The following is a 27,052-nucleotide window of genomic DNA, read 5'->3' on the forward strand; positions in this document are numbered from 1 at the left end:
ATGCCCGATTCAATTAAAATGCAAAATACCTATTTGCCTTTACACGAAATTTTGATTCTAACAAACAGTGGAGGTGAAAATTTCACTAGCACCATTTTCAAGTCTTTCTTTTACTTTTCTCACAGAATACAAATTAATTGTACTTCATGAGCATAGGCTTTTAAAGGGTCTCACATATTACAGTTATGAATGTTCTGTATGACCTGTTATGACAATGAAACATCGCATAGCATCAATTACTATTAAAAAAAACTACATTTATGAACAAATGAACATGAAAACCATCTGCCTTTAATAACAAGAATATTGTAATTATGTCACTGTCACCGTAACACATTTAGTTTCAAAATTGATGATGCAACCTTAACAATACAGGTAGTGGGGGCTGTGCGAAATGGACTGGGCAGTTTTTTTTAGATTAGTGGCTCCTGGGAAAGTACAAAGAGGCGTTCAGTCCCAAAGGCTGCAGGTCACACAGAGGATGATGGTAGACCTAGGAAACATTAAGATCTTAGTTGCAAATTGTCATAGCTTTGTTGGGAAGGAACCAGAACTCCAAGCATTAATGAAAAGCACTGAACCTGAAATCATGGAGTATAAGGCACTGAAAGCTGACTAAAGCCATAGAAGTTCATCCAATTTTTTTTTTTACCAAGGACCTACTGTTATTCAGAAAGGATAGATAAAATTCCATTGTTGGTAGGAAAGTTGCTATCAACATACAGCAGAGATGCTGAGTCGCAGCCAGCTCAGAGACAGTTAAGCGCTGCACATTAGATGGAAGGCAGGGGAGAAGTGAGGAGGGGGGGGGGGGGGGGGGGAGGAGCGGAAAAGAAGAGAAATAGAAAGACTGGTTGTGGTGGTGGAATGATGGCTGTGTAGTACTGGAATGGGAAGGCGCTGGATGGGTGAGGACAGTGACTAACGAAGGTTAAAGTCAGGAGGGTTACGGGAATGTAGGATGTACTGCAGGGAAAGTTTGCACCTGCACAATTCAGAAAAGCTTGTGTTGGTGGGAAGGATCAATAAGGCACAGGCTGTGAAGCAGTCATCGGAATGATGGATATCATGTTTGGCAGCGTGTTCAGCAACAGATTGGTCCACTTGTTTCTTGGCCACAGTTTGTTGGCGGCCATTCACACAGACAGACAGCTTGTTGGTTGTCATGCCTACATATAATGCAGCACAGTGGTAGCAGCTTAGCTTGTAACCACATGACTGGTTTCACAAGTAGCCCTGCCATTGATGGGATAGGTGATATTAGTGACTGAATTGGAGTAGGTCGTGGTGGTGGTGGTGGTGGTGGTGGTGGTGGCGGTGGGAGGATGTAAGGGACAGGTCTTGCATCTAGGTCTATTACAGGGGTATGAGCCATGAGGTAAGGGCTTGGGAGCAGGGGTTGTGTAGGGATGGATGAGTATATTGTGTAGGATAAGTGGACAATGGAATACCACTGTGTGAGGAGTGGGAAGGATAGCGGGCAGAACATTTCTCATGTCAGGGCATAACGAGAGGTTGTCAAAACCCTGGAGGAGAACATAGTTCAGTTGCTCCAGTCCTTGGTGGTACTGAGTTACGAGGGCAATGCTCCTCTTTGTACAAGGTGGGGAGGATAACTACGGTCAGTGAAGGCCTCTGTGAGACCCTCAGTATATTTCGAGAAGGACCGCTCATCACTGCAGATGCGACGAACAAATGTGGCTAGGCAGTATGGAAGGGACTTCTTGGTATGGAACGGGTGGCAGCTGTCGAAGTGGAGGTATTGCTGGTGGTTAGTGGGTTTGATATGGATGGAGGTACTGATGTAACCATCTTTAAGGTGGAGGACAACATCTAGGAAGGTGGGTTGTGGGTTGAGCAGGACCAGGTGAAGCAAATGTGGTAGAAGTTGTTGAGGCTCTGGAGGAATGTGGATAGGGTGTCCTCACCTTCGATCCAGATAGCAAAGATGTCATCAATGAATCTGGACCGGGTGAGGGGTTTACGAAGGATTCCTCTAGATGGCCCATGAATAGGTTGGTATAGGATGGTGCCATGTGGGTGCCCATAGCTGTACCCTGTATTTGTTTGTAGGTAATACCAGCAAAGGAGAAGTAATTGTGGGTGAGGATATGGTTGGTCATGCTGACTAGGATGGAGGTGGTTGGTTTGGAATCTGTCGGGTGTTGGGAAAGGTAGTGTTCAATAGCGGTAAGGCCATGGGCATTAGGAACGTTAGTGTATAGGGAGGTTGCAGAGCACCTTGTGGTAAAGGGACTGGAACTGTGGAGAGTCGGTGCAGGAAATGATTGCTATCTTTTACATAGGAGGGTAGGTTCCGAGTAATAGTTTGAAGGTGTTGGTCTAAGAGAACAGAGATTCTCTCAGGGAGGCACAGTAACTGACACAATGGGGCACCCTGGGTGGTTAGGTTTATGGGCTTTAGGAAGCATGTAGAAGATAGGAGTGCAGGGAGTGGTAGGGGTGAGCAGAGAGCTGGACTCCAGGGAGAGATACTGGGATGGGCATAAGGATTTGAGTAGTGACTGGAGATACTGCAGGATTACTAGAATGGGGTCACTGTGGCAAGGTTTGTAGGTGGGAGTCCTCCCGCCAGGTAATCTTTGTGGTTTGAAACAACAGTGTGGAGCCTTTGTTCGCAGGTAGGATTATAAGGTCAGGATCAGGTTTTAGATAGTGGACTGTGATTTTTTCTGTGGATGTAAGGTTAGTCTTTATGTTGAGGGATTCGGGGAATGATGGTGCGGCAAGGTTCGAAGTAAAGAAATTCTGGAAAGTTAAAAGGGGTGGTTTGGGGGCAGTGGGGGTGCATCATGTTTCGATGGAGGAGTGAACTGAGTTAGGCAAGTTTCAGTATTGGTCTTTGGTTGAGTATGATTGGTAGGGTTGGTGGCAAAAAAGTGTTTCCACTGTAGGGACTGGGAGAAGGAGAGAAAGTCTTTAACAAGCTCTGCATGATTGAATTTGGGAGTGGGACAAAAGGTGAGGCCTTTGAAAAGGACTGATATTTCTGTGGGCTAAGGCATGGAGGAAAAGTTCATGAATGTGCTGCAGGTCTGTTTAGATTCTGGATTCAGTGTGGTGGTGGGAGGGAGTTTTGGAGGGTGGGTTAAGTATAGTAGGTCTGCAAAACAAGGTTTGTCAGCTATGAGGGGAAGTGGGGGAGGTTTGGAGGTGGTTGTAGATGTGGTGGACAGTGGTACTTTAAGGTGGGGAGTAGGAAGTGAGCAGGATGGAAAGAATCCAGAACCTAAACCTAAATTTAAGAAAATCATTAGTTATATTATGCTTTGTAAAATCACAAAATTATGTTGGAATTTTTTATTTTGATTGTTTGACGATATTTACCTTTTAAAATACATTCAGTAATTAGTTAAATAATTATTACGGTAATAAGCAGGTTAGCTGAAAACGAGTGGTGTGAATCATGATAGTGTTATGGTGCTGCGGGCACACTTAGAATTTGTCATGGTGCGCGAGTCTTCGGGTAAAGTCTGGCGCCTGCGGGCCAGTGCTGCAGCTGCAGCGACATCAAAAGGACTGGAGCAGAAGCACCTGGAACCCGTTCCTGATCTATATTAATATAGGAGACAATCTTAGTAGCCGTCTTAAATTGTTTGCAGATGATGCTGTCATTTAGTGTCTTCTAAAGTCATCAGATGACCAAAACGAATTGCAGAATGATTTAGATAAGATATCTGTATGGTGCGAAAAGTGGCAATTGACCCTGAATAAAGAAAAGTATGAAGTTATTCAGTGAGTACTAAAAGAAATCGACTAATTTTCGATTACGCAGTAAGTCACACAAATCTGAAGGCTGTAAATTCAACCAAATACTTAGGGTTACAATTACAAATAACCTAAACTGAAACCATCACATAGATAATGTTGTGGGTAGATCAAACCAAAGAATGTGATTCATTGGCAGAACACTTAGAAGGTGCAACAGGTCTACTAAAGAGACTGCTTACACCATGTTCGTCCGCCCTATTCTGGAGTGTCGTTGTGCGGTGTGGGATCCGTATCAGGTGGGACTGATGGATGACCTAGGAAAAGTAGAAAGAAGGGCAGCTCGTTCAGTATTATCATGAAATAGGGGAGATAGTGCCACAGACATGATATGTGATGAGTGGCAACCATTAAAACAAAGGTATTTTTTGTTGCAATAGTATCTTCTCATGAAATTTAAATCAACAGTTTTCTCCTCCGGTTGCGAAAACTTTCTGTTGGCACCCACCTGTTGTTGTTGTGGTCTTCAGTCCTGAGACTGGTTTGATGCAGCTCTCCATGCTACCCTATCCTGTGCAAGTTTCTTCATCTCCCAGTATCTACTGCAACCTACATCCTTCTGAATCTGCTTAGTGTATTCATCTCTTGGTCTCCCTCTACGATTTTTACCCTCCACACTGCCCTCCAATGCTAAATTAGTGATCCCTTGATGCCTCAGAACATGTCCTACCAACCGGTCCCTCTTTCTAGTCAAGTTGTGCCACAAACTCCTCTTCTCCCCAATTCTATTCAATACCTCCTCATTAGTTATGTGATCTACCCATCTAATCTTCAGCATTCTTCTGTAGCACCACATTTCGAAAGCTTCTATTCTCTTCTTCTCCGAACTATTTATCGTCCATGTTTCACTTCCATACATGGCTACACTCCATACAAATACTTTCAGAAACGACTTCCTGACAAATCTATACTCGATGTTAACAAATTTCTCTTCTTCAGAAACGCTTTCCTTGCCATTGCTGGTCTACATTTTATATCTTCTCTACTTCGAGAATCATCAGTTATTTTGCTCCCCAAATAGCAAAACTCCTTTACTACTTTAAGTGTCTCATTTTCTAATCTAATTCCCTCAGCATCGCTCGACTTAATTCAACTACATTCCATTATCCTCATTTTGCTTTTGTTGATGTTCATCTTTTATCCTCTTTTCAAGACACTGTCCATTCCGTTCAACTGCTCTTCCAAGTCCTTTGCTGTCTCTGACAGAATTACAATGTCATCGGTGAACCTCAACGTTTTTATTTCCTCTCCATGGACTTTAATACCCACTCCGAATTTTTCTTTTGTTTCCTTTACTGCTTGCTCAATATAAAGATTGAATAACATCGGGGACAGGCTACAACCCTCTCTCACTCCCTTCCCAACCACTGCTTCCCTTTTATGTCCCTTGCTCGACTTATAACTGCCATCTGGTTTCTGTACAAATTGTAAATAGCCTTTCGCTCCCTGTATTTTACCCCTGCCACCCTTAGAATTTGAAAGAGACTGTTCCAGTCAACATTGTCAAAAGCTTTCTCTAAGTCTACAAATGCTAAAAACGTAGGTTTGCGATTCCTTAATCTTTCTTCTAAGATAAGTCGTAAGGTCAGTATTGCCTCACGTCTTCCAATATCTGTTAGTATTTTGCAGCTGTGACTTATTAAACTGATAGTTCGGTAATTTTCACATCTGTCAACACCTACCTGCTCACAGTGTGATTTCAGTTGTCTGAGACTGCAGTTGTGTGTGTGTGTGTGGGGGGGGGGGGGGTCGCACATGCACGTGCACGCACATGTGTGTGCCCATGGCCAAAAGCTTTAATTGTAAGAGACTTTACTGTGCCTATCTACGATTCAGCATCTCTGCTATATGGCGAGTAGCAACTTTCCTTCTCACAATACTGTTACATTTGATCTTGGATTTTCCAGTGTTTGATTCCATTGTTGGTGGTGTATTTGTTGCTGTGAGTTAGTATGAGCAGAGGCTATACTTAATAATTGGAAGAAAATAATGATTGGTTCCTTTTACTGACCCCAAGTCAGGTTATACAGTTGTTGAAAAGCTCAGAGAAAACTTGAGTTTTCATTTCAAGTTGGTGAAAACACATTTTTAAAAGTCAGTGGTAGCCATAAAACATCATCCAAAATTGTACTAAAAGCCTTTTCTGAGAATTATTTTGAGGAATTAGTCCAGGAGCCCACACGAAATGTATATGATTGCTGTAACATACTAGACCCAGAAGCAATAAAAAAAGCCTTAATAAATAGGAAGTGTCATGACACATACAGTGATTAGTGACAACAATATTGTTGTTGAGACTGAATACCGTAACTCACAAATTCACCAAAAATTAAAGTAAAAAAATTAACTTGATTACTTCCTAAGAGTTTTCATTCCTTGCAACCTTTCTACTTAAGTGTAGACCACGAGTGCCTTAAATTCAAAGAAATACAATCACTGGCAACAGAGATTCATACGAAGTAAGTTATAAGAAACAAAACGGATCCCCTACGATTTTCAAAACACGTCTGGAAACTGTTGCAGAAGCACCAATAAAAAGAAAGAATGGCAGATTTAAATGAATGTAAAATCTAAAATATTGGCAATGTTTTACAAATTCTTGAAATTTAATGTGAGATGTTTTCAATGGTTTCCACTACAAAACTGTCATGAAATCTGGCAAAAAGCCCAAAGAGATACTGGTTGCATGGAGGGCACACCAGCAACAAAACACAATCCATACATTAATTGTGCAATAGCAATGGTAATGTTACCAATGACAGTGCCACCAACACATAGCTGTTAAACACAGTTTTCAGAAATGCTTTTACCAAAGAAGATGCAGAAAATATTCCAGAATTCATATCAGCTGCCAATTTGAGTAACTTAGATGTAGATAGCCTTGGTGTAGTCTTGTTGTCCGGACCGTACACCAACTGAGTTCTTTTCAGACCAAGTTGATGCACTAGCTTCATAATTAGCAATCTTATAGAACTGCTTGCTCACTGAAAAATCTGAACCAAAGGACTGGAAAGTTGCACAGGTCACAAAGTACACAAGAAAGGAAATAGAAGTAATCTGCTGTAATAGAGACATATCACTGAAATCAATCTGCAGTGGGACTTTGGAGCATATGCCATGTTCGAACAACCTGAAATACCTCAAAAGCGACAATCATTGACACAAACATGGATTCAGAAAATACTGTTCTTGTGAAACACTGGCTCTTTATACACAAGAAGAAATTAGTGCTATTGACAGGAGCTTTCACATTGATTTCATAGTTCTAGATTTGCGAAAGGCTTTTGGCACCATTCTTCACACGCAACTTCTAATCAACTTGTGTGCCTTTGGAATAATATAATTGTGTGACTGGATTCATGATTTCCTGCCCAAAAAGTCACAGTTCATATCACTTGATAGAAAGTCACTGAGTGAAACAGAAGAGTTAGTCTCTATAGTTATTCATCTATATAAATGCTTTAAAAGACAATATGGGCAGTCCTCTTAGAGTGTTTGCAGATGATGCTATCATTTACCACCTAATAAAGTCATCATCAGATCAAACCCAACCACAAAATGATTTAGACAAAAGTTCTCTATGGTGCAAAACTGCCAACACACAGAATTAATAAGTAGTATGAAGTCCTCCACATAAGCATCAAAAGAAATCTGTTAAATTTCAGTTACAAGATAAATCACACAAATTTAAAGATTACTGAGTGAACTAAATACCTAGGGATTACAATTACGAAGAACTGGAACCACCACACACAAAATTTTGTGGGGAATGTCAACCAAAGACTGTATTTCACTGGCAGAGCACTTAGAAGATGCAGCAAATCTACTAGAGACACTGCCAACACTACATTTGCCCTTCCTCTTCTGGAGTACTGTTGCTCGGTATGGGATCTTTAGCACACAAGGCAGACACAGAACATAAAAAGAGTTAAAAGAAGGGCTGTTACTGCAAAATAGGGGATAATGTGTCATGGATATGATATGAGAGTTGGAATGGGAATCATTAAAACAAAGGCATTTTTCATTGCCATGAGATATTTTCATGAAATTTCAGTTAGCAACCTTTTTCTCCAAATGTAAAAATATTTTGTGACTCTCACCTACAAATGGAGCAATGACCATTCCAATAAAATGAGATAAATTGTAGCTTGCATGGAAAGATTTAAGTGTTTGTTTTTCCATTGTGCTACTTAAGAGTGGGATGGTAGAAAAATAGTCTGAAAGTGATATGATGAACTCTCTGCTAAGCACTGAAGAATAAATTGCCAAGTAGTCTTGTATATAGATGTAGATGTACTTGTTCTTCATGCTACTACCTCAACACTAAAGGCTTTAGGATGCCCTGCAGTTGCCTGCACTTGGGCTTCTGTCACATCCTTCCTCCTGATTCTAAGGCCTCAAGTCTACTGTCACTGTTGTCGCTTTAGGGTGCAAAGCAGCTGATGTCACGAGCGTCTGTGTTGTAACTTTAAATGGTCAGTCACCGGATGAAGCTGAAGTCGCTAACACTCCGAGCCCAACTGACTGGAGTAGGGGAATAGCTAAGAACTATCAGTTCCCCTTTGAAGAAGATGCTCAAATGGTTGAAAATTAAATTTCCTTCACCATATTACCACAATGAATAAAAAGTAAAACACAATTTACAGCTTATGCTGTATCTGCTAAGATATCTGATAATTCAGATGTCTAACACACATTAAAACGTAAAAGGTTATAAAATTGGCATTAGGTTAGAAAGTGGTGCACTGTCAGTGGTTGGCTGCAGTAAGCACAGAGTGGTGTGGTGTCTCCACTTAACAAATTATGGGTGTTGAAATGACAGTGATCAGAACACAGCCAAGCTAAAAGCATCTCCTCACATTGAGAGGGGCGAGAGGAAGTCATCCTAGCCATTGGGAGATGTTTAATTTCACGGAGTTTGTTGCCATTTAGAAACGACCAGTGTTGACACCAGAGGGACACAATGTTCTTATATGCAGCACCCAAAGATCAACTGAAGGGACAGAATAGCAAAAAGGTCTAGGTAGTCAGATTATAGCCTCAACAGCAGCATCGGCAGCTTCATTCCCCGACACTCCGACATGACCAGTGACCATATGAACGTCATCAGCAAGCGAGTGGAGGCATTCATGGCACTGTTGTACTAAGGGCTGGTATGTGTATAGTACACAGAGGCCCTGGAGGGCACTAAGTGAATCAGAACACAACACACAATTGAGAAGCCTGTGTCGCCAGATTTTTTTTTTTTTTTTTTTTTTTTTTTTTTTTTTTTTTTTTTTTTTTTTGTGGTTTTAGGGCGCACAACTACAATGGTCATTAGCGCCCTGACTACTCTAAGAATGCACCGCGAGGCACAAGTTGACAACAACAACTAAAAAGGGAAAACACGATAAAAGAGACTGACAGGCATAGGATTAAAAAACAACATCATCAAATGTCCTTAGCGAGGTTCGTCAAATTGATAAAACAAAGAGCATGAGCAGCTGCTCGTGGGTCATCCGCTAAAATGGCATCAAAAGTATTAGGCAGGTTAAGATCGAGGCGCAGTTGGTTAAGATCTGGACAGGACAGTAAAATGTGTCTAACCGTCAGCAAGTGCCCACATGGGCAGAACGGCGCCGGCGCAGCCGTCAGCAGATGGCGATGGCTGAACCGGCAGTGTCCAATTCTTAACCGGGCTAAAACGACCTCCTCCCGCCGAGAAGGGCGTGAGGAGGACGTCCAAGCCACGGGAAGAGGTTTTAAGGCCCGAAGCTTGTTGTCGGTAAGTGCAGCCCAATCGGCATGCCACAGCGACACAACGTGCCGACAAATGACCCTGCTAAAATCGGACGAAGGGACACAACAAGAAGCTGTCCGAGGCTGGAGGACCGCAGCCTTGGCCGCGGCATCTGCAGCTTCGTTCCCAGGGATACCGACATGGCCAGGAACCCACATAAAGCTAACCGGCGGACCGACGTCCACCAGCCACTGAAGAGAGCGTTGGATCCGGTGTACGAAAGGGTGAACCGCGTACGGATCACTGAGGCTCTGGATGGCGCTCAGGGAATCTGAGCAGATGACATAAGCAGAATGTCGGTGGCGGCAGATGTAAAGAACAGCCTGGTAGAGGGCAAAGAGCTCAGCTGTGAAGACCGAACAATGGTCATGGAGCCGGTATTTGAAACTTTGTGCCCCGACAATAAAGGAACACTCGACCCCGTCATTGGTCTTAGAGCCATCTGTATAAATGAAAGTCATGTTGATGAACTTCGAACGAAGTTCCAAAAAACGGGAGTGGTAGACCGAACCGGGGGTGACCTCTTTTGGGAGCGAGCTGAGGTCAAGGTGAACGCGGACCTGAGCCTGGAGCCAAGGTGGCGTGCGGCTCTCGCCCACTCGAAAGGTTGCAGGGAGTGAAAAATGAAGGTGTTGAAGGAGGCGACGAAAGCGAACTCCAGGGGGTAGCAGGGCAGAGACATACAACCCGTATTGAAGGTCAAGAGAGTCGTCAAAAAAGGAACGATAAGACGGATGGTCGGGCATTGACAGTAGCCGACAGGCATACCGACAAAGCAGTATATCGCGCCGGTAGGTGAGTGGCAATTCGCCAGCGTCAGCATTAAGACTCTCTACGGGACTGGTATAAAATGCTCCGATCGCAAGTCGTAAACCCCGATGTTGTATGGAGTTAAGGCGGCGTAAGATGGATGGCCGTGCAGAGGAGTATACGAAGCTCCCATAATCCAGCTTGGAGCGGACGATCGACCGATATAGACGAAGTAGGACGGTTCGATCCGCTCCCCACGACATACCACTGAGAACACGGAGGACATTTAAAGAACGGGTACAACGGGCGGCCAAATATGACACATGTGGAGACCAGCTAAGTTTCCTGTCAAAGGTGAGGCCTAAAAATTTGGTTGTCTCCACGATTGGGAGAGCAACGGGACCAAGTCGTAAGGACGGTGGGAGAAACTCTTTGTAGCGCCAGAAGTTAATACAGACCGTCTTCTCGGCAGAAAAACGGAAGCCATTGGCGACACTCCAGGAGTAAAGACGGTCAAGAGAACGCTGAAGACAGCACTCCAGGACTCGTGTACGCTGCGCGCTGCAATAGATGGTAAAATCGTCCACAAAAAGGGAGCCTGATACATCAGCTGAGAGGCAATCCATTATTGGATTGATCGCGATGGCGAACAGAGCGACGCTCAAAACTGAGCCCTGTGGCACCCCATTCTCCTGGCGAAAGGTGTCGGACAGGACAGAACCCACACGTACCCTGAACTGTCGATCCATTAAAAAGGAACGAATAAAAAGAGGGAGGCGACCGCGAAGGCCCCATGTATGCAAGGTGCGGAGAATGCCCGCCCTCCAACAGGTGTCGTAAGCCTTCTCCAAATCAAAGAACACAGCCGCGGTCGGGCGCTTCCGCAAGAAGTTGTTCATAATGAAGGTCGACAAGGTAACCAGATGGTCAACAGCAGAGCGGCGCCTACGAAATCCACATTGGACATTGGTAAGTAGGCGTCGAGACTCAAGCAGCCAAACCAATCGAGAGTTAACCATTCGCTCCATCACTTTACAGACACAGCTGGTAAGTGAGATAGGTCGATAACTGGAAGGCAAGTGCTTGTCCTTCCCCGGCTTAGGAATCGGGACAACAATAGACTCGCGCCAGCATGCGGGAACATGTCCCTCAATCCAGATGCGATTGTATGTACGAAGAAGAAAACCTTTACCCGCAGGAGAAAGGTTCTTCAGCATCTGAATATGAATAGAATCAGGCCCTGGAGCGGAGGACCGTGATCGGCCAAGTGCGGTTTCGAGTTCCCGCATGGTGAATGGGGCATTATAACTTTCACAATTCGAGGAGCAAAAGTCAGGTGGTCTAGCCTCCTCTGCCTGTTTGCGGGGGAGGAAGGCAGGGTGGTAATGAGCGGAGCTCGAAACCTCGGCGAAAAAGCGGCCGAAGGCATTGGAGACAGCCTCAGGGGCCACAAGGACTTCATTCGCGACCTTCAAGCCAGAAACTGGGGAGTAGACCTTAGTGCCAGACAGCCGGCGCAGGCTACCCCAGACAACAGAAGAAGGAGTAAAACTGTTGAAGGTGCTTGTGAAAGCAGCCCAGCTGGCTTTCTTGCTTTCTTTAATAATACGACGACACTGAGCACGTAATCGTTTATAATTAATACAATTCGCCACTGTAGGGTGGCGTTTAAAGGTGCGTAAAGCACGTCGACGAGCACGTAAAGCGTCTCTACATGCTGCGGTCCACCAGGGGACCGGTACGCGACGTGGAGAAGAAGTAGGGTGAGGGATGGAATATTCAGCAGCAGCGAGAATGACTTCCGTGAGGTGTGCGACCTGACGATCGCAGCTTGTGAAGGTTTGATCCTGAAAGGTCGCCCTGGAGGAGAAGAGCCCCCAGTCTGCCTTGGAGATTGTCCAACTAGAGGAGCACGGAGAGGGAGTATGCTGCAGGAGATGGATAACACACGGGAAGTGGTCGCTTGAATATGTATCAGCAAGTGCATACCACTCAAACCGGCGTGCAAGTTGGGGAGTACATATAGAGAGGTCTAAATGGGAATAGGTATGAGATGTGTCCGAAAGAAAAGTCGGGGCGCCAGTATTGAGGCAGACAAGATTGAGCTGGTTGAAAAGGTCTGCTAACAAGGAGCCCCTCGGGCAGGATGCTGGAGAGCCCCAAAGGGGATGGTGGGCATTGAAGTCTCCAGTTAACAAAAATGGTGCAGGTAGCTGAGCAATAAGTTGCATCATGTCTGCCCTGGTAACGGCAGATGACGATGGAGTGTAAACGGTACAAAAGGAAAACGTAAAAGTGGGGAGAGTAATGCGGATGGCAACTGCCTGCAGGCCGGTGTGCAACGTGATGGGATCGTAGTAAATATCATCCTGGACCAGCAACATAACCCCTCCATGAGCTGGGATACCTACCACAGGGGGTAGGTCAAAACGCACAGAGGTGTAGTGTGCCAAGGCAATTTGATCGCATGGGCGTAGCTTCGTTTCCTGGAGGGCTACGACGAGCGGACGATGCAAGCGGAGCAGCAACTTCAAGTCCTCTCGGTTGGAGCGAATGCTGCGAATATTCCAGTTAATAAGTGCCATTGTAAGAAAAGGAAGATGAGAGAAGGGGTCACCTCGAAGGCCGCTTAGGGCCTGGCTTCGAGCGAGCACTGCCGCCGCTATCAGTAGGCGGACAGTCATCGTCCATGGGGTCTATAGGGTCATCGGCCATCTCGGGAGGATGGCCGGGAGGGGGAGCTTCCTCCGCCGGTGAACGGCCAGATGTTCGGCTACCAGCGGTGCGGCCAGGCGAAACGGATGACGGCCTGGGGCGGCAACCGCTGGGTGGCGCAGGAGAAGAAAGGCGCCGTGGCGGAGAAGGAGAACTGTGCTTCCTATGCGCCTTTTTAGAAGGACGTTTGGTGGAAGTACCGGTCGAAGGCTGGGAGGTCGAGGGACGGAGGAAGTCTGCACGGGATGGTTCCTTCTTAAAGGCCCGTGCATCTGACTTCGGGGTCTTCGACTTAGCAGAAGCTGAGGAAGTGGCTGGTGTCTGTGGGGTGATGGGAGGAAGAGGAGACGTCGACCGCGCGATCTTAGCGCTGGCCGAACGGACGACCGTGGTGCTGAAGGTCAGATCGCATGTCTGGGTTGCTACCTCCCTGGTAGTCCGAGGAGAGGCGAGGACAGTGCTGTATTTCCCCGCTGGGAGCAGCGTGGGCTTCCTACTAGCCAATAGCTTGCGAGCAGCCGAGGTGGACACTTTCTCTTTAACCCGTATTTCCTGGATACAGCGTTCTTCCTTATAGACAGGACAGTCGCGGGAGGAGGCGGCATGGTCACCCTGACAGTTCACACAACGAGGAGACGGAGGTGGACAGTCACCCTCATGGGCATCCCTGCCACAAGTGACACATTTAGCCGCATTGGAGCAAGACTGTCGAGTGTGATTGAAACGCTGACACTGGTAGCAGCGCGTAGGTGTCGGGACATAGGGGCGAACAGAAATAACCTCGTAGCCCGCCTTGATGCGCGATGGCAGCTTAACACTATCGAAGGTCAAGAAAAGTGTCCGGGTCGGTACAAGGTCATTGTTGACCTTTTTCATGACCCTATGGACAGCCGTCACGCCCTGCTCAGCGAGGAAAGATTGAAGCTCCTCGTCAGTCAATCCGTCGAGGGAGCTACTATAGACTACACCACGAGACGAATTCAAAGTGCGGTGGGCCTCCACCCGGACAGGGAACGTGTACAAGAGTGTGGCCCGAAGCAGTTTTTGTGCCTGAAAGGCACTCTCAGTTTCGAGTAATAAGGTACCGTTACGCAACCTGGTACAAGATTTGACAGATCCGGCTATGGCATCTACGCCCTTCTGAATAACGAAAGGGTTGACAGAGGAAAAATCCTTTCCGTCCTCAGATCGAGAAACTACGAGGAACTGTGGGGCAGGCGGTAGTACTTTTGTCACTGTTGGCTGGTCACGTTTCCGTTTTTGGGTCGAAGTCGATAGCGATGGAGTAGAATCCATTGCGGAGGAATCCCCCATGATTGCCAGCGTCTCCGATGGCGCGCTCCTTCCTTGTGGGGACCCTCTCAGAGGGCACTCCCGCCTTAGGTGAATGTTTACACCTCAGGTCACACCTCCCGAGAAACAGACGGAGGGACCAATCGGCATGGTCAGAAGGTATCAGCTCAGGCAATCACCCCTCCCCGGGCCTGGCCTTTACCAGGGGGTACGCACGTGCCTTACATGTCTACCCAGGGCGGGGACTTACGCGTTACCCCGTCACCGGCTACGCGTGCGAACGCGTGGGTCGGCCTTCAGACACGCACAGGGAGGAAGGAAGAAGAGGAAAAAGAAGAGAGAGGGAGAAAGAGGACAGACTGTCTCAAACGCCGAGGCGGAGACCAGAGAAGGCAAGGAGAAGAAGGCAATGAGAAAGCAAGGAGAAGAAGGCAATGAGAAGGCAAGGAGAAAAAGGCAATGAGAAGGCAAGGAGAAAAAGGCAATGAGAAGGCAAGGAGAAAAAGGCAATGAGAAGGCAAGGAGAAGTCAAGGGAAAGAGTAAGGAAGACAGTGAGGTGGAGAAGAGCAAAGAAAGGAACCAACAAAAGGAAGGAAGAAACGAGAAGTGAAAAACCAAAAAGACCACGATTATAGGTCGTGGAACCGTCCGTCTCCGGACGCAGGCGCTAACTACCCCCGTGAGGGGGATGGACTCCTTTTAGTCGCCTCTTACGACAGGCAGGAATACCTCGGGCCTATTCTAATCCCCGGACCCGCAGGGGGATGTGTCGCCAGATGTACTGGGTAGCCTGATTGAGGGCAGAAAGCTCTGCAGTAAAAATCAATTACAGGTCTAAAAGTCAATATCTAAAATGTTTGTAACCAATGACAAAGGTGCATCTGAGACCACCATCAGTCTTGGAGGCATCAGTGTCGATGAAGGTGCTATCTCCAAGTTGAGTGCAAAGTTCAAGAAACTTCCTGAGATAGATCAAATATAGAGTAGTGTAAGTGGGAAATGAAGTCCAAGATTAACGCAGACCTCTGCGTGAAGCCAAGGCATTGAAGGGCTCTCACCCATTAAAAACATGGCAGGTATTGTAAGGTTAAGCTTCCGAAGCAGTATAAGAAAGCAACCTCTAGAAGGCAACAAAGAAGTTATACTCAGCCCATGTTGGCGGTCAAGGGAGTTCAACGTCGGTATGACAGTGGTAGTTCAACGGCATATGCATGGAGACTCATAACTCACCTAGTGTAGAAATGTCCAGTGACGAAACGTATGCCTCGATGGTGGATTGTGTTGAGACAGACGGTCGTGCAGATGCGTAAATGAGAAACCCACAGTCTAGTTTTGATTGGATGAGGTATTGATATAAGCGGAGAAGGATTTTCCGATCTGCTCCCCATGAAGTACCGTTTAAAACATGTAGGATATTTAGATTGGGTACAGCATGCTGCTAGATGTGAGAGGACCAACAGAGTTTCCTATTGAGTGTGAGCCCCAAGAATTTCATGGTTTTTGAAAAACAGAAGGGCAACAGGACCAAGCTGTAAGAACGATGGAAGAGACTCCTTATGCTATCAGAGTTTCAGGCAGACAGTTTTTCGGTCGAAAACAAAGCCGTTGCCAATGCTACCTGAGTAAAGATGGTTGAGACACTCTAAAGTAATTGTTCAAGTAAACAGGTTCGTTGAGAGCTGGAGAAGACTGCAAAATCATCTATGAGAAGAGAGCCTGAGATGCCTCGTTACAGAATTCCATGATAAGGTTAATTGCTGTGGCACTACACAGAACCCTGGGGGACACTGTTCTCCAGAATAAAAGTGTTTGACAAAGCTGAACCCACACATACCTTAAAAACCCAGTCTTTTACAAACTTGTGGCAATGCATCACAGGATTTTGCACGAAAATGCACGAGTAAGACAAATACATGCAAATGAATGGGGTGCCACTACTGCGAGCAAACCTGTCATCCATTGTCGTACGACCATGCCCAAGCTCTGAATCACTTTGTATTTTCCCAGTCAGTTGTGCGACAAACTGCAGGACAGCAAGATGCTAATCAGCTTGGTGCAAGCATGAAGATGCTTCTGGGACCAAAACAGACTCCTCAGTATCGCATGAAGAACGTCATTTCAGAGTTGTGGAATGAGGTAGTAATGCAGTTAGAAGAGACTGTAAATTTCTTTCCTGTCGTGTGTTTAGTGACAAATGCAGATGATATTGTAAATGTGGTTTTCCCTAGTTTACCACAAATTACTAAAACCCTTTTGGGTTTTCACTGCCTGAGAAGAAAAATTTAGCACCCAGAAGGGGAGGAGGAAACGAAATGAAACTTTGCAGGTTGAGATAGTATGTGTTTTTATTTCAGTGGTTACACAATCCATTCAAATTCACAATGAATGTGGCAGTATGTACCTACTGATTAGTATGACAATGCACCATTTACACTTTGGATACATGCACTCATTGTGTTCAGAAGGAAACCGTAAAGACGTTGTATGCTCTCCTGAATTAAAGTGGCCCACATCTGTCGTAACCAGTCTTTGATATCCTTAATACAGGCACTGGGATGGAATTTATGTACAAGCTGGTCCCACACATGTTCTATCAGATCAGAGCTGGGGATTCTGCTGCCTCAGGAGTATCTAATCATCATGCAGACAGTTTATAGAGACATGTTCCATGTGTAGCGAACATTGTGCTGTTTAAAAATAGCAGCACAATGCTGTTGCACGAGAGATACCACATGAGGATGCAGTACATCTGTGACACATTGCTGTGCCATCAGAGTTCCCTCAATCACTACCAGCCATGACCTGAAGTCATACCCTCTGGCTCCCCACATCATGATGCCAGGAGTAACACTGCTGTACCTCACCTACACATTGGAAGGATGGGACCTCTCCCCAGGTTGGCACCTTAGTCCCTGGCGATGGTCATCTGTGGAAGTGCAGAACCGCAACTAACCGCTGAACACTACGCAACGCCATTCATCACAAGTCCATGTTTCCCTGTTGCAGCACCTTTTCAAAGATCAAAGATAGCCGTGTAAGTGTTGTGGAGTTAACGGCAACCTAAACATGGGATGGTGATTCCCTATTCAGCTGCAGCTAGTCTCCAACCAGTGGTGCCAGATGACACACAATATTGCAGGGAGGACATTACTTGTCTTTAACGGCAGGTGCGAATATGAAGGGGTTACGATATGCTCAAAGCACAATATGGCAATCCTCTCTTGCAGTGTCCAGGCACAGTTGATTGGAACCTTGATGAGGAGTATGCCCTCATGTTTCTATCCAGCCCTTCACTGGACCATTGGCATATGTGTGTGAATGCCACTGAAATCAGGATGTTGCACAATTCGACGAGCCATCCAAATGGAGAGCCACAACAAAGCCCTTTCAAACTTCCTCAGATGCTGATAATGCCCTCGCATAAGCGAGTGCCATCTCAGTGTTCTTCACAGTGATCAGTCAACGTCTGACCCTGTTTGTATCGAACATACACCCTACCACCCCTGGCAATAACACTAATCATGAACAGCACTAAGGCATTCTGGTGGGACTTTGCCTGTCACAGACTTTTACAATTCTAATCATTTACATACCAATGGTGTGTATCTGCACAAAATAACCTTGGCATCAAACTATGTCGTCTGGGTGCTTCACATTTTCTTTGTCAGACAGAGTATTTAAAGAATCATGCTTTGTGAAGGGGCAGTTGTAGTCTGACGAGTTGTCATTGCCTTTCCTGCGAACTATCCCAAGTAAAAGCTAACTAAGACTGGAGGTGGGGCATGCTAGTGTAATATGCCAAAGCTGTAGACGAATACCTGAGTACAGCTTCATTGCCAAGTAGTTTCTTAGACCATTTCTGCAGCAATGTGATAACTTTGTCAAATTTCAAATGTTCTGGACCATAAAATACCAGAGAAATTTTGTAGTGACAAAATGAATACTTAGAAGATACGTTTACATAAGCAATCTACTTACATAATTTTAGTTAATGAGGGAATTAAAAATCTTGTAAAGCCATTGGTAATGTCCTTTTGAGTGCCCCATCACAGTACTTAGTTTCATGTAAATATTTTATTGAGTAAGATATTATTCTTACCCAATCTTGACTACACCTTTCCTTTCTTCATCTACGAAGCTTTAAAGTGTCCAACGCACATTAAAAAAAAAAAAAAAATGCAGAAAGACACTAGCCAAAAGGCCAACTGCTTTGATATAGGACAGTAAAGTCATGAGCAAAGAACATAGTGTTGTCACGTGAAAACGTGATGTACAATACTGTGAAACGATCTGTCAAATATTTACATATCCAGTGGGCACACAGCCTAATCACTCTTCAGTCTGTCCTTGCCTAGCCATTCTTCAGTCTGCCAATGGACATGATTACTGAAGCATAAATCATTGGCCAATTCTTAATCAACAGTACTAGTGCTGCTGAGGATAAAGAAAGATTTACTGTGGACAATTACACTTTAGCATAACTGAAGAGGTGTAACAAAGCTTCCATTCAAGAACACACAATGATTTCTCTATCTGCAGAATACCCTAAAAAGCTGTCACTATGACATAATGATTAAGCACTAAATGGCACCATGTGCATGAAAATAACCACGTAGTAGAAAAAATATGTGGTGTTACCGATGAAGCCCACTATTTCTTTATAATAGGCTATACATATCGTAGAAACAAATGAATGTAATATTGAATGGGGAACACTTTCCTGATGTCCTGCAAAACATCAATGAAATGTTTCCAATTCAATCTTATTGTCATGTTCCACCAAGCACTAACACAAAATTCACTTAATGTTACATATGTTTGAAATAGCATTGTCACAACCTTTGATGAGAAGCTGACAGATGTTGTTGTTGTTGTTGTTGTTGTTGTTGTCTTCAGTCCTGAGATGGTTTGATGCAGCTCTCCATGCTACTCTATCCTGTGCAAGCTTCTTCATCTCCCAGTACTTACTGCAACCTACATCCTTCTGAATCTGCTTCGTTTATTCATCTCTTGGCCTCCCTCTACGATTTTTACCCTCCACGCTGCCCTCCAATGCTAAATTTGTGATCCCTTGATGCCTCAGAACATGTCCTACCAACCGGTCCCTTCTTCTTGTCAAGTTGTGCCACAAACTCCTCTTCTCCCCAATTCTATTCAATACCTCCTCATTAGTTATGTGATCTACCCACCTAATCTTCAGCATTTTTCTGAAGCACCACATTTCGAAAGCTTCTATTCTCTTCTTGTCCAAACTATTTATCGTCCATGTTTCACTTCCATACATGGCTACACTCCATACAAATACTTTCAGAAAAGACTTCCTGTCACTTAAAACTATACTTGATGTTAACAAATTTCTCTTCTTCAGAAACGCTTTCCTTGCCATTGCCAGTCTACATTTTATATCCTGTCTACTTCGACAATCATCAGTTATTTTGCTCCCCAAATAGCAAAACTCCTTTACTACTTTAAGTGTCTCATTTCCTAATCTAATTCCCTCAGCATCGCTCGACTTAATTCAACTACATTCCATTATCCTCGTTTTGCTTTTGTTGATGTTCATCTTTTATCCTCTTTTCAAGACACTGTCCATTCCGTTCAACTGCTCTTCCAAGTCCTTTGCTGTCTCTGACAGAATTACAATGTCATCGGTGAACCTCAACGTTTTTATTTCCTCTCCATGGACTTTAATACCTACTCCGAATTTTTCTTTTGTTTCCTTTACTGCTTGCTCAATATAAAGATTGAATAACATCGGGGACAGGCTACAACCCTCTCTCACTCCCTTCCCAACCACTGCTTCCCTTTTATGTCCTTCGCTCGACTTATAACTGCCATCTGGTTTCTGTACAAAGTCAAATAGCCTTTCGCTCCCTGTATTTTACCCCTGCCACCTTTAGAATTTGAAAGAGAGTATTCCAGTCAACATTGTCAAAACCTTTCTCTAAGTCTACAAATGCTAGAAGTGTAGGTTTGCCTTCCCTTAATCTATTTTCTAAGCTAAGTCGTAAGGTCAGTATTGCCTCACATGTTCCAACATTTCTGCGTAATCCAAACTGATCTTCGTCGAGTTTGGCTTCTACCAGTTTTTCCATTCGTCTGTAAAGAATTTGCGTTAGTATTTTGCAGCTGTGACTTATTAAACTGATAGTTCGGTAATTTTCACATCTGTCAACACCTGCTTTCTTTGGGATTGGAATTATTATATTCTTCTTGAAGTCTGAGGGTATTTCGCCTGTTTCATATATCTTGCTCACCAGATGGTAGAGTTTTGTCAGGACTGGCTCTCCCAAGGTCGTCAGTAGTTCCAATGGAATGTTGCTACTCTGGGGGCCTTGTTTCGACTCAGGTCTTTCAGTGCTCTGTCAAACTCTTCACGCAGTATCGTATCTCCCATTTCATCTTCTTCCATTTCCATAATATTGTCCTCAAGTACATCGCCCTTGTATAGACCCTCTATATACTCCTTCCACCTTTCTGCTTTCCCTTCTTTGCTTAGAACTGGGTTTCCATCTGAGCTCTTGATATTCATACAAGTTGCTCTCTTTTCTCCAAAGGTCTCTATTATTTTCCTGTAGGCAGTATCTATCTTACCCCTAGTGAGATAAGCCTCTACATCCTTACATTTGTCCTCTAGCCATCCCTGCTTAGCCATTTTGCACTTCCTGTCGATCTCATTTTTGAGACGTTTGTATTCCATTTTGCCTGCTTCATTTACTGTGTTTTTATATTTTCTCCTTTCATCAATTAAATTCAATATTTCTTCTGTTACCCAAGGATTTCTACTAGCCCTCGTCTTTTTACCTACTTGATCCTCTGCTGCCTTCACTACTTCATCCCTCAGAGCTACCCATTTGTCTTTTACTGTATTTCTTTCCCCCATTCCTGTCAACTGTTCCCTTATGCTGTCCCTGAACCTCTGTACAACCTCTGGTTTAGTCAGTTTATCCAGGTCCCAATTACCTAAATTCCCACCTTTTTGCAATTTCTTCAGTTTTAATCTACAGTTCATAACAAATAGGTTGTGGTCAGAGTCCACATCTGCCCCTAGAAATGCCCTACAATTTAAAACCTGGCTCCTAAATCTCTGTCTTACTATTATATAATCTATCTGATACCTTTTAGTATCTCCAGGATTCTTCCATGTATGCAACCTTCTTTTATGATTCTTGAACCAAGTGTTAGCTATGATTAAGTTATGCTCTGTGCAAGATTCTACCAGACGGCTTCCTCTTTCATTTCTCTCCCCCAATCCATATTCACCCACTATGTTTCCTTCTCTCCCTTTTCCTACTGTCGAATTCCAGTCTCCCTTCACTACCTGAATAATTTCTTTTATCTCATCATACATTTCATCAATTTCTTCATCATCTGCAGAGCTATTTGGCATATAAACTTTACTGTAGTAGGCACGGGCTTCGTGTCTACCTTGGTCACAATAATGCGTTCACTATGCTGTTGGTAGTAGCTTACCCGCACTCCTATTTTTTTATTCATTATTAAACCTACTCCTGCATTACCCCTATTTGATTTTGTATTTATAACCCTGTATTCACCTGACCAAAAGTCTTGTTCCTCCTGCCACTGAACTTCACTAATTCCCACTATATCTAACTTCAACCTATCCATTTCCCTTTTTAAATTTTCTAACCTACCTACCCGATTAAGGGATCTGACATTCCACTCACTGATCTGTAGGACGCCAGTTTTCTTTCTCCTGATAACTACTTCCTCTTGAGTAGTCCCTGCCCGGAGATCCAAATGGGGCACTATTTTACCTCCGGAATATTTTACCCAAGAGGACGCCATCATCATTTAACCATACAGTAATGCTGCATGCCCTCAGGAAAAATTACGGCTGTAGTTTCCCCTTGCTTTCAGCCATTCGCAGTACCAGCACAGCAAGGCCGTTTTGGTTAGTGTTGCAAGGCCAGATCAGTCAATCATCCAGACTGTTGCCCCTGCAACTACTGAGAAGGCTGCTGCCCCTCTTCGGGAACCACACGTTTGTCTAGCCTCTCAACAGATACCCCTCCGTTGTGGTTGCACCTACGGTACGGCCATCTGTATCGCTGAGGCACGCAAGCCTCCCCACCAATGGCAAGGTCCATGGTTCATGGGGGTAGGGTGACAGATGTATTACCAATTAAATGAAGCTTACTGCTCTAACACTATTTTGTCATTTGTGCTAACAGAGGCACAAATATTATATTTTTCCCCGAGACATTTAAGTCTTTTCTTTATCTACGACAATGATTTTAGCAGAAGCAATGAGTTAAAATTTGTGCCGCGGCCATGGCCAGGACCTGGGTCTTGTTGCTTGCTAGGCAGAAATGCTAACCATTACACCACCATAGCACTTTGGTTAACATCGCTGCACTAACTACCCAAGTTGAGTGCCCTCCCAACACAAACTTGTTGTGTTGCTTCAATCATTATCAGAGGCACAAATATCTTGCCTTTGCAGTGAGCCCAAAAATCCTTCATTTCCAATCAAATTGAATTTTTATTTCCCTGCACTATGGATTTAATTCAGTCAGGCAGTTCCCCCACCCAGTTGTAAATAACTACAGTTGAGCTGCAACATGTGCTGGCATACGCTGGCACCAGCACACCATGCGGCAAAGTGTTGCAAATCATAGAGCAATATGATTAGGGTGCCACAGCCGCCAGTAAGTTTGACCAGGCCCTGATTTGTCAGGTTGAGCCACCTCTTGCTCACAATCGCCCCAAGCACCCACAACAACAAGTGCGTACACTGCCAGGCAGACAGCCATGTACACAGGTAAACAGACCTATGAACTTAGTGAAGTCTTGCCCTAGATGTTTTGCTCACCATAAAAGACAGGACTGACCATCACGTAATACATCACGACGTGTTACACATGTGGAAAACAAGGCCATGTCCAAGCAGTTTGTCTGCAACGGCACAAAAACGCAAATTTTGCCCACTCGCAGACAAAACAGGTTTGTGCACATGCAGTGAACATTTTGTTTTCTAAACCTACAACAGGTTCTGACACAAGTAAGATTAAGATTGTGCCTAATTCTAGTCCTAATGCTGTGCAAGAATGTCCTAACAAACTATTTGTATCATTACAAATCAAGCACCTCACTGCTTACAACGGACAAGGAATTCCAATGGCTGGACAGTTCAGTTTGCATGCCACTTACAAATCTCACACTGGGACAGTGAATTTTACTGTGTTGAAATCAAGAGACAGCGAGAACATTCAAGCGTTGTCCTCAATATTTTATGTAGAAGGTTTGCCTGAAGTATGTGTGTAGGACAATGGACCACAGTGCACTTCATGCAACTTTGAACAGCTTTGTGAACACAATGGCATTTGTCATTAACAAGTGCTCTGTTTCACCCACAGTCCAACGGAGAAGCAAACACTTCATACGTACTTTCAAGCAACAGATGGCCAAACTTTGCACCGCCCAGACTTCTCCATGACCGCCGCCATCTGATGCTGGTACACTTGCTCCACCCACCGCAGCATCCGGCACCGCCAGTGGTCCGCAGGTATAGCTTTTCGTGCACGACATTGTTCTTTCAGGGTTTATGGCAACTATGGGCGTTGGGAAAGAAACATGATCCAGGAACACATTGATTCTTATATGTACTTCATTGCAGGTCGAGATGGTTTGCAACGCCACCACCAAAACCAAATTTGCGCATGTCACTTGCCCTGTGATTCTGCTGCTTTTCTTCCCCCGATTCAGGCTTCAAGGGATGCCTGCCTTTGCAACCGCCTGCTGGCACCACCAGGGCGCCACAGGAAGAGCAGATGGTCGATGTGCCCTCGCCGACGCTGTCCCCACTTACCAATCCCATTGACCTGGACCCGCCATTGCCGTCCCTCAGGCCTCTACATGTGCCCTGGCAGCAGTTTTCCGGAGGATCTTCCTGTTGCCCCACAAGCCAGATGGTGGGATGCGGTCAGGAGTATGTGTCCTCCACAGCTACGGCTCCTGGCTCACCGCCACATCCAGTGTTCTGCCTCCCTCCCCGTTGTCGTTGGCAGCCTCAGCCTCGGCCCCACTACACGACAATGGTGCGGCATTTTGGGGGGGGGGGGGGGATGTGCTGGCCTAAGGTGGCGCCAGCACACCATGCAGCAAATAGGTTGCGAGAAGATCGATAGAGGCCAAAGACGGACTTGCAAGAAATGCACCGCCAACACCCTCTCAGTTGCCAGTATTTAGACCACCGCCGGAGACCAAAGGCCCAATCAGTCAACCAGTGAGTCATCGAGTTGAGTCATTAGTCGCTGACACAGTTAGCTCAGTCTCTAGCTCAGAGTCACGCAGCACAGAATGACCAGAGCAGTTTGCATAGTGGACTTGTACATCACCAGCAGTGATGTTAATGTAAGCTATTAGGGAAGGGCTTGTACAACAACTAGCGTTAGTTAAATAACTTTCTTATACTTATGAATAAAGAACCTTGCTAATAAATGTGTGCAGTTGTGTTATAGAAAGAGGATACCAGCCACCAAACCGCATCCCCTCCTTGCTTCCCATGGTAGAAGCCTACAGTGTCAACAAGACGATGCAAAACATCTACTCCTTTCAGCTGCAGTCCCAGGCAAGCAATGAATTTCTGTTTCACAAACCGTTCCACTTCCACAGACAAAAATAAGACACTGAACTGTAAGAGAGTTTAGGGTTTTATGAAACTGGTAGCACTAACCATCCAGACTTTACCAATCACTTACCCATCTACAATTGGTTATTATTTGCAATGAATTCACATCTTGTACGAGCAAGATATTTGCAGTTTAAAAAATTTTTGCAGATGTAGCGAACACCACTGCCTATTTTAAACTGAAATTGTACTATTGGTTTTAAGTAAATGAAATTTCTCTCACTGTACCCAACTCTCGCAACTTATCCCTTGATGAGTACAGTGAAATATGCATATAATGTGAACAGTAGTTCTAGACAGCATGAAAATGATTTAACAACAAAATGTGCAACTGGGTATCTAACCACATACCTGAACATACTGGCCTGGGACAAGTGACCAAATGCATTCTTCTCTGTTGACTAACCAGCATAGTTCACCATCAACTGCAGTCTTCCATTCATCTTCTTTATCACGTGTCTCCACTCTCACTGTGTTTGATGTCACTGACACTCTAACATCTGTGCTGCCCTTTTGTACATTTGGACCCACAATTACCTGAATAACAAAGAATTAAAAAAACACAATTTGTATTGATTGAATGGGGAAACATTGCTTCAGAGCCACAGAGAAAAAAATAAAGTGTGCATAAATCAAACTGTACACTCTAAAAACATAATCAATTAGGGAATTTTATGTTTCAAAAAGAAGGCATATGAGTTAGGTAACCAATGACAATACAGAATTCATTCTTAGATGAACTGTTTTATAAAGTTCTCATTAAAGTGCACCTTCATTTGGTTCACATGGAGTAGAAGGATGGAACATTAGCACTACACAAGCCTTGTATTCCACCAATGCACACCGTCTTTTTACTTCTCTCCTTCCCCCCCCCCTCCCCCCCACCCACCACCATCTCTCTAACCTCCCATCTGCATCTGCACCTAGCTCAAAGGTCTTTTCACTGAAAGCTTACTTTTTCAGAAGTCTTTCTGTTGTGCCTATCTGTGACTTTGCTTTATGGTGAGTAGCAATCTATCCTTTCCATGTTACTGTCATTATTCGACCTGAATTTTCCATTGTTCGACATTACACACAGGCATATAAAGATAGCTCTTAAATCTCAAAATACTGAGATACTGATTTCTTCAAAAAAACATGAGTGCATTAGTGCACTGGACTAAATAACATTCTGTGTAGATGTGAAGTTGAACCATGACATTCATTAAGCTTTGAATGTTGGCAGCTGTGAGATGTGCATAAAAGCAGGAATTGCACAAGGCTACATCACAGTCTTCACCACATCTTGACTTTCTTGTTGCCTTTTCCCATCAGCATCCAGAAAAAGGCTGCACATCGTCCAAGTCCTTGTCAGATGTTGTTTCGTCACAGTGGGCAGAATTATTGAGGGTAAATGTCAGTCAATCAGCAGCCTATTGCTGGGGCTTGAAGATAGACAACCTGCAACTTTTGATGCTAACTCCTCTTTCCGATGTTTTGAAATAACGTTTTCAGGAACAGCAATAAGGAACTCGAGAAAATTTTTTCTTTCTTTAAACAGGAGATCGTGTTCCACAAAGAAAGTTTGATGAGATGGAAAAAAGATTCTCTCGCAATACTTCTTTCCTCTTTTCTGACACGCTGGGTTGTTGACCCAATTCTGACCCACATTATCTACTCCATCCATTGTGTAACTGTACACCACAACTCCCTAAGGGCTTCAGCTTTTTCTGGTTCTTTTCTTTACAGTTTTCATTTCAGCATTGTTAACTGTTGTCTTTGCCCTTGCATCAATTTTCTGTCACTGTTCCCATCTGAAAAGCATCAATTTTCCCCTTCTTTCGTTTCTATGAAGAAATTATGAAAGCAGATCTCTTCTAGATGTGCTCTACAGTTTCATACAAATAAGTTCTCTGAGCAACAAGTAAATCTGCGAGTTGAGGAGATGTGTAGTAGTTATCAATGGTAAGGTAATCATTTCTTTTCAGAAGTGGTTACAGCCCGAAATGACATTGGCATATCATTACACACTTCATTTCATTCCTTTTCTTGCTTGTAAGAGGTGTGGTGTCCAAAATATGATTATTGCAAA

At 44.5% G+C, this 27,052-nt stretch overlaps 1 protein-coding gene across 1 annotated transcript in view; it reads right to left on the reverse strand.

Moving 5' to 3' along the window:
• Positions 1-27,052, reverse strand: part of LOC126162114 (nudC domain-containing protein 3-like) — a 75,202-nt gene that overhangs the window by 14,328 nt on the left and 33,822 nt on the right. The window contains exon 5 of the mRNA XM_049918398.1: positions 25,333-25,518. Coding sequence (XP_049774355.1) covers positions 25,333-25,518 — 186 coding nt within the window. The remainder of the gene's footprint in view (positions 1-25,332; positions 25,519-27,052) is intronic.

The sequence above is a fragment of the Schistocerca cancellata genome, chromosome 2 (genome assembly GCF_023864275.1).
Source record: "Schistocerca cancellata isolate TAMUIC-IGC-003103 chromosome 2, iqSchCanc2.1, whole genome shotgun sequence".
Classification (NCBI taxonomy): Eukaryota; Metazoa; Arthropoda; class Insecta; order Orthoptera; family Acrididae; genus Schistocerca; species Schistocerca cancellata.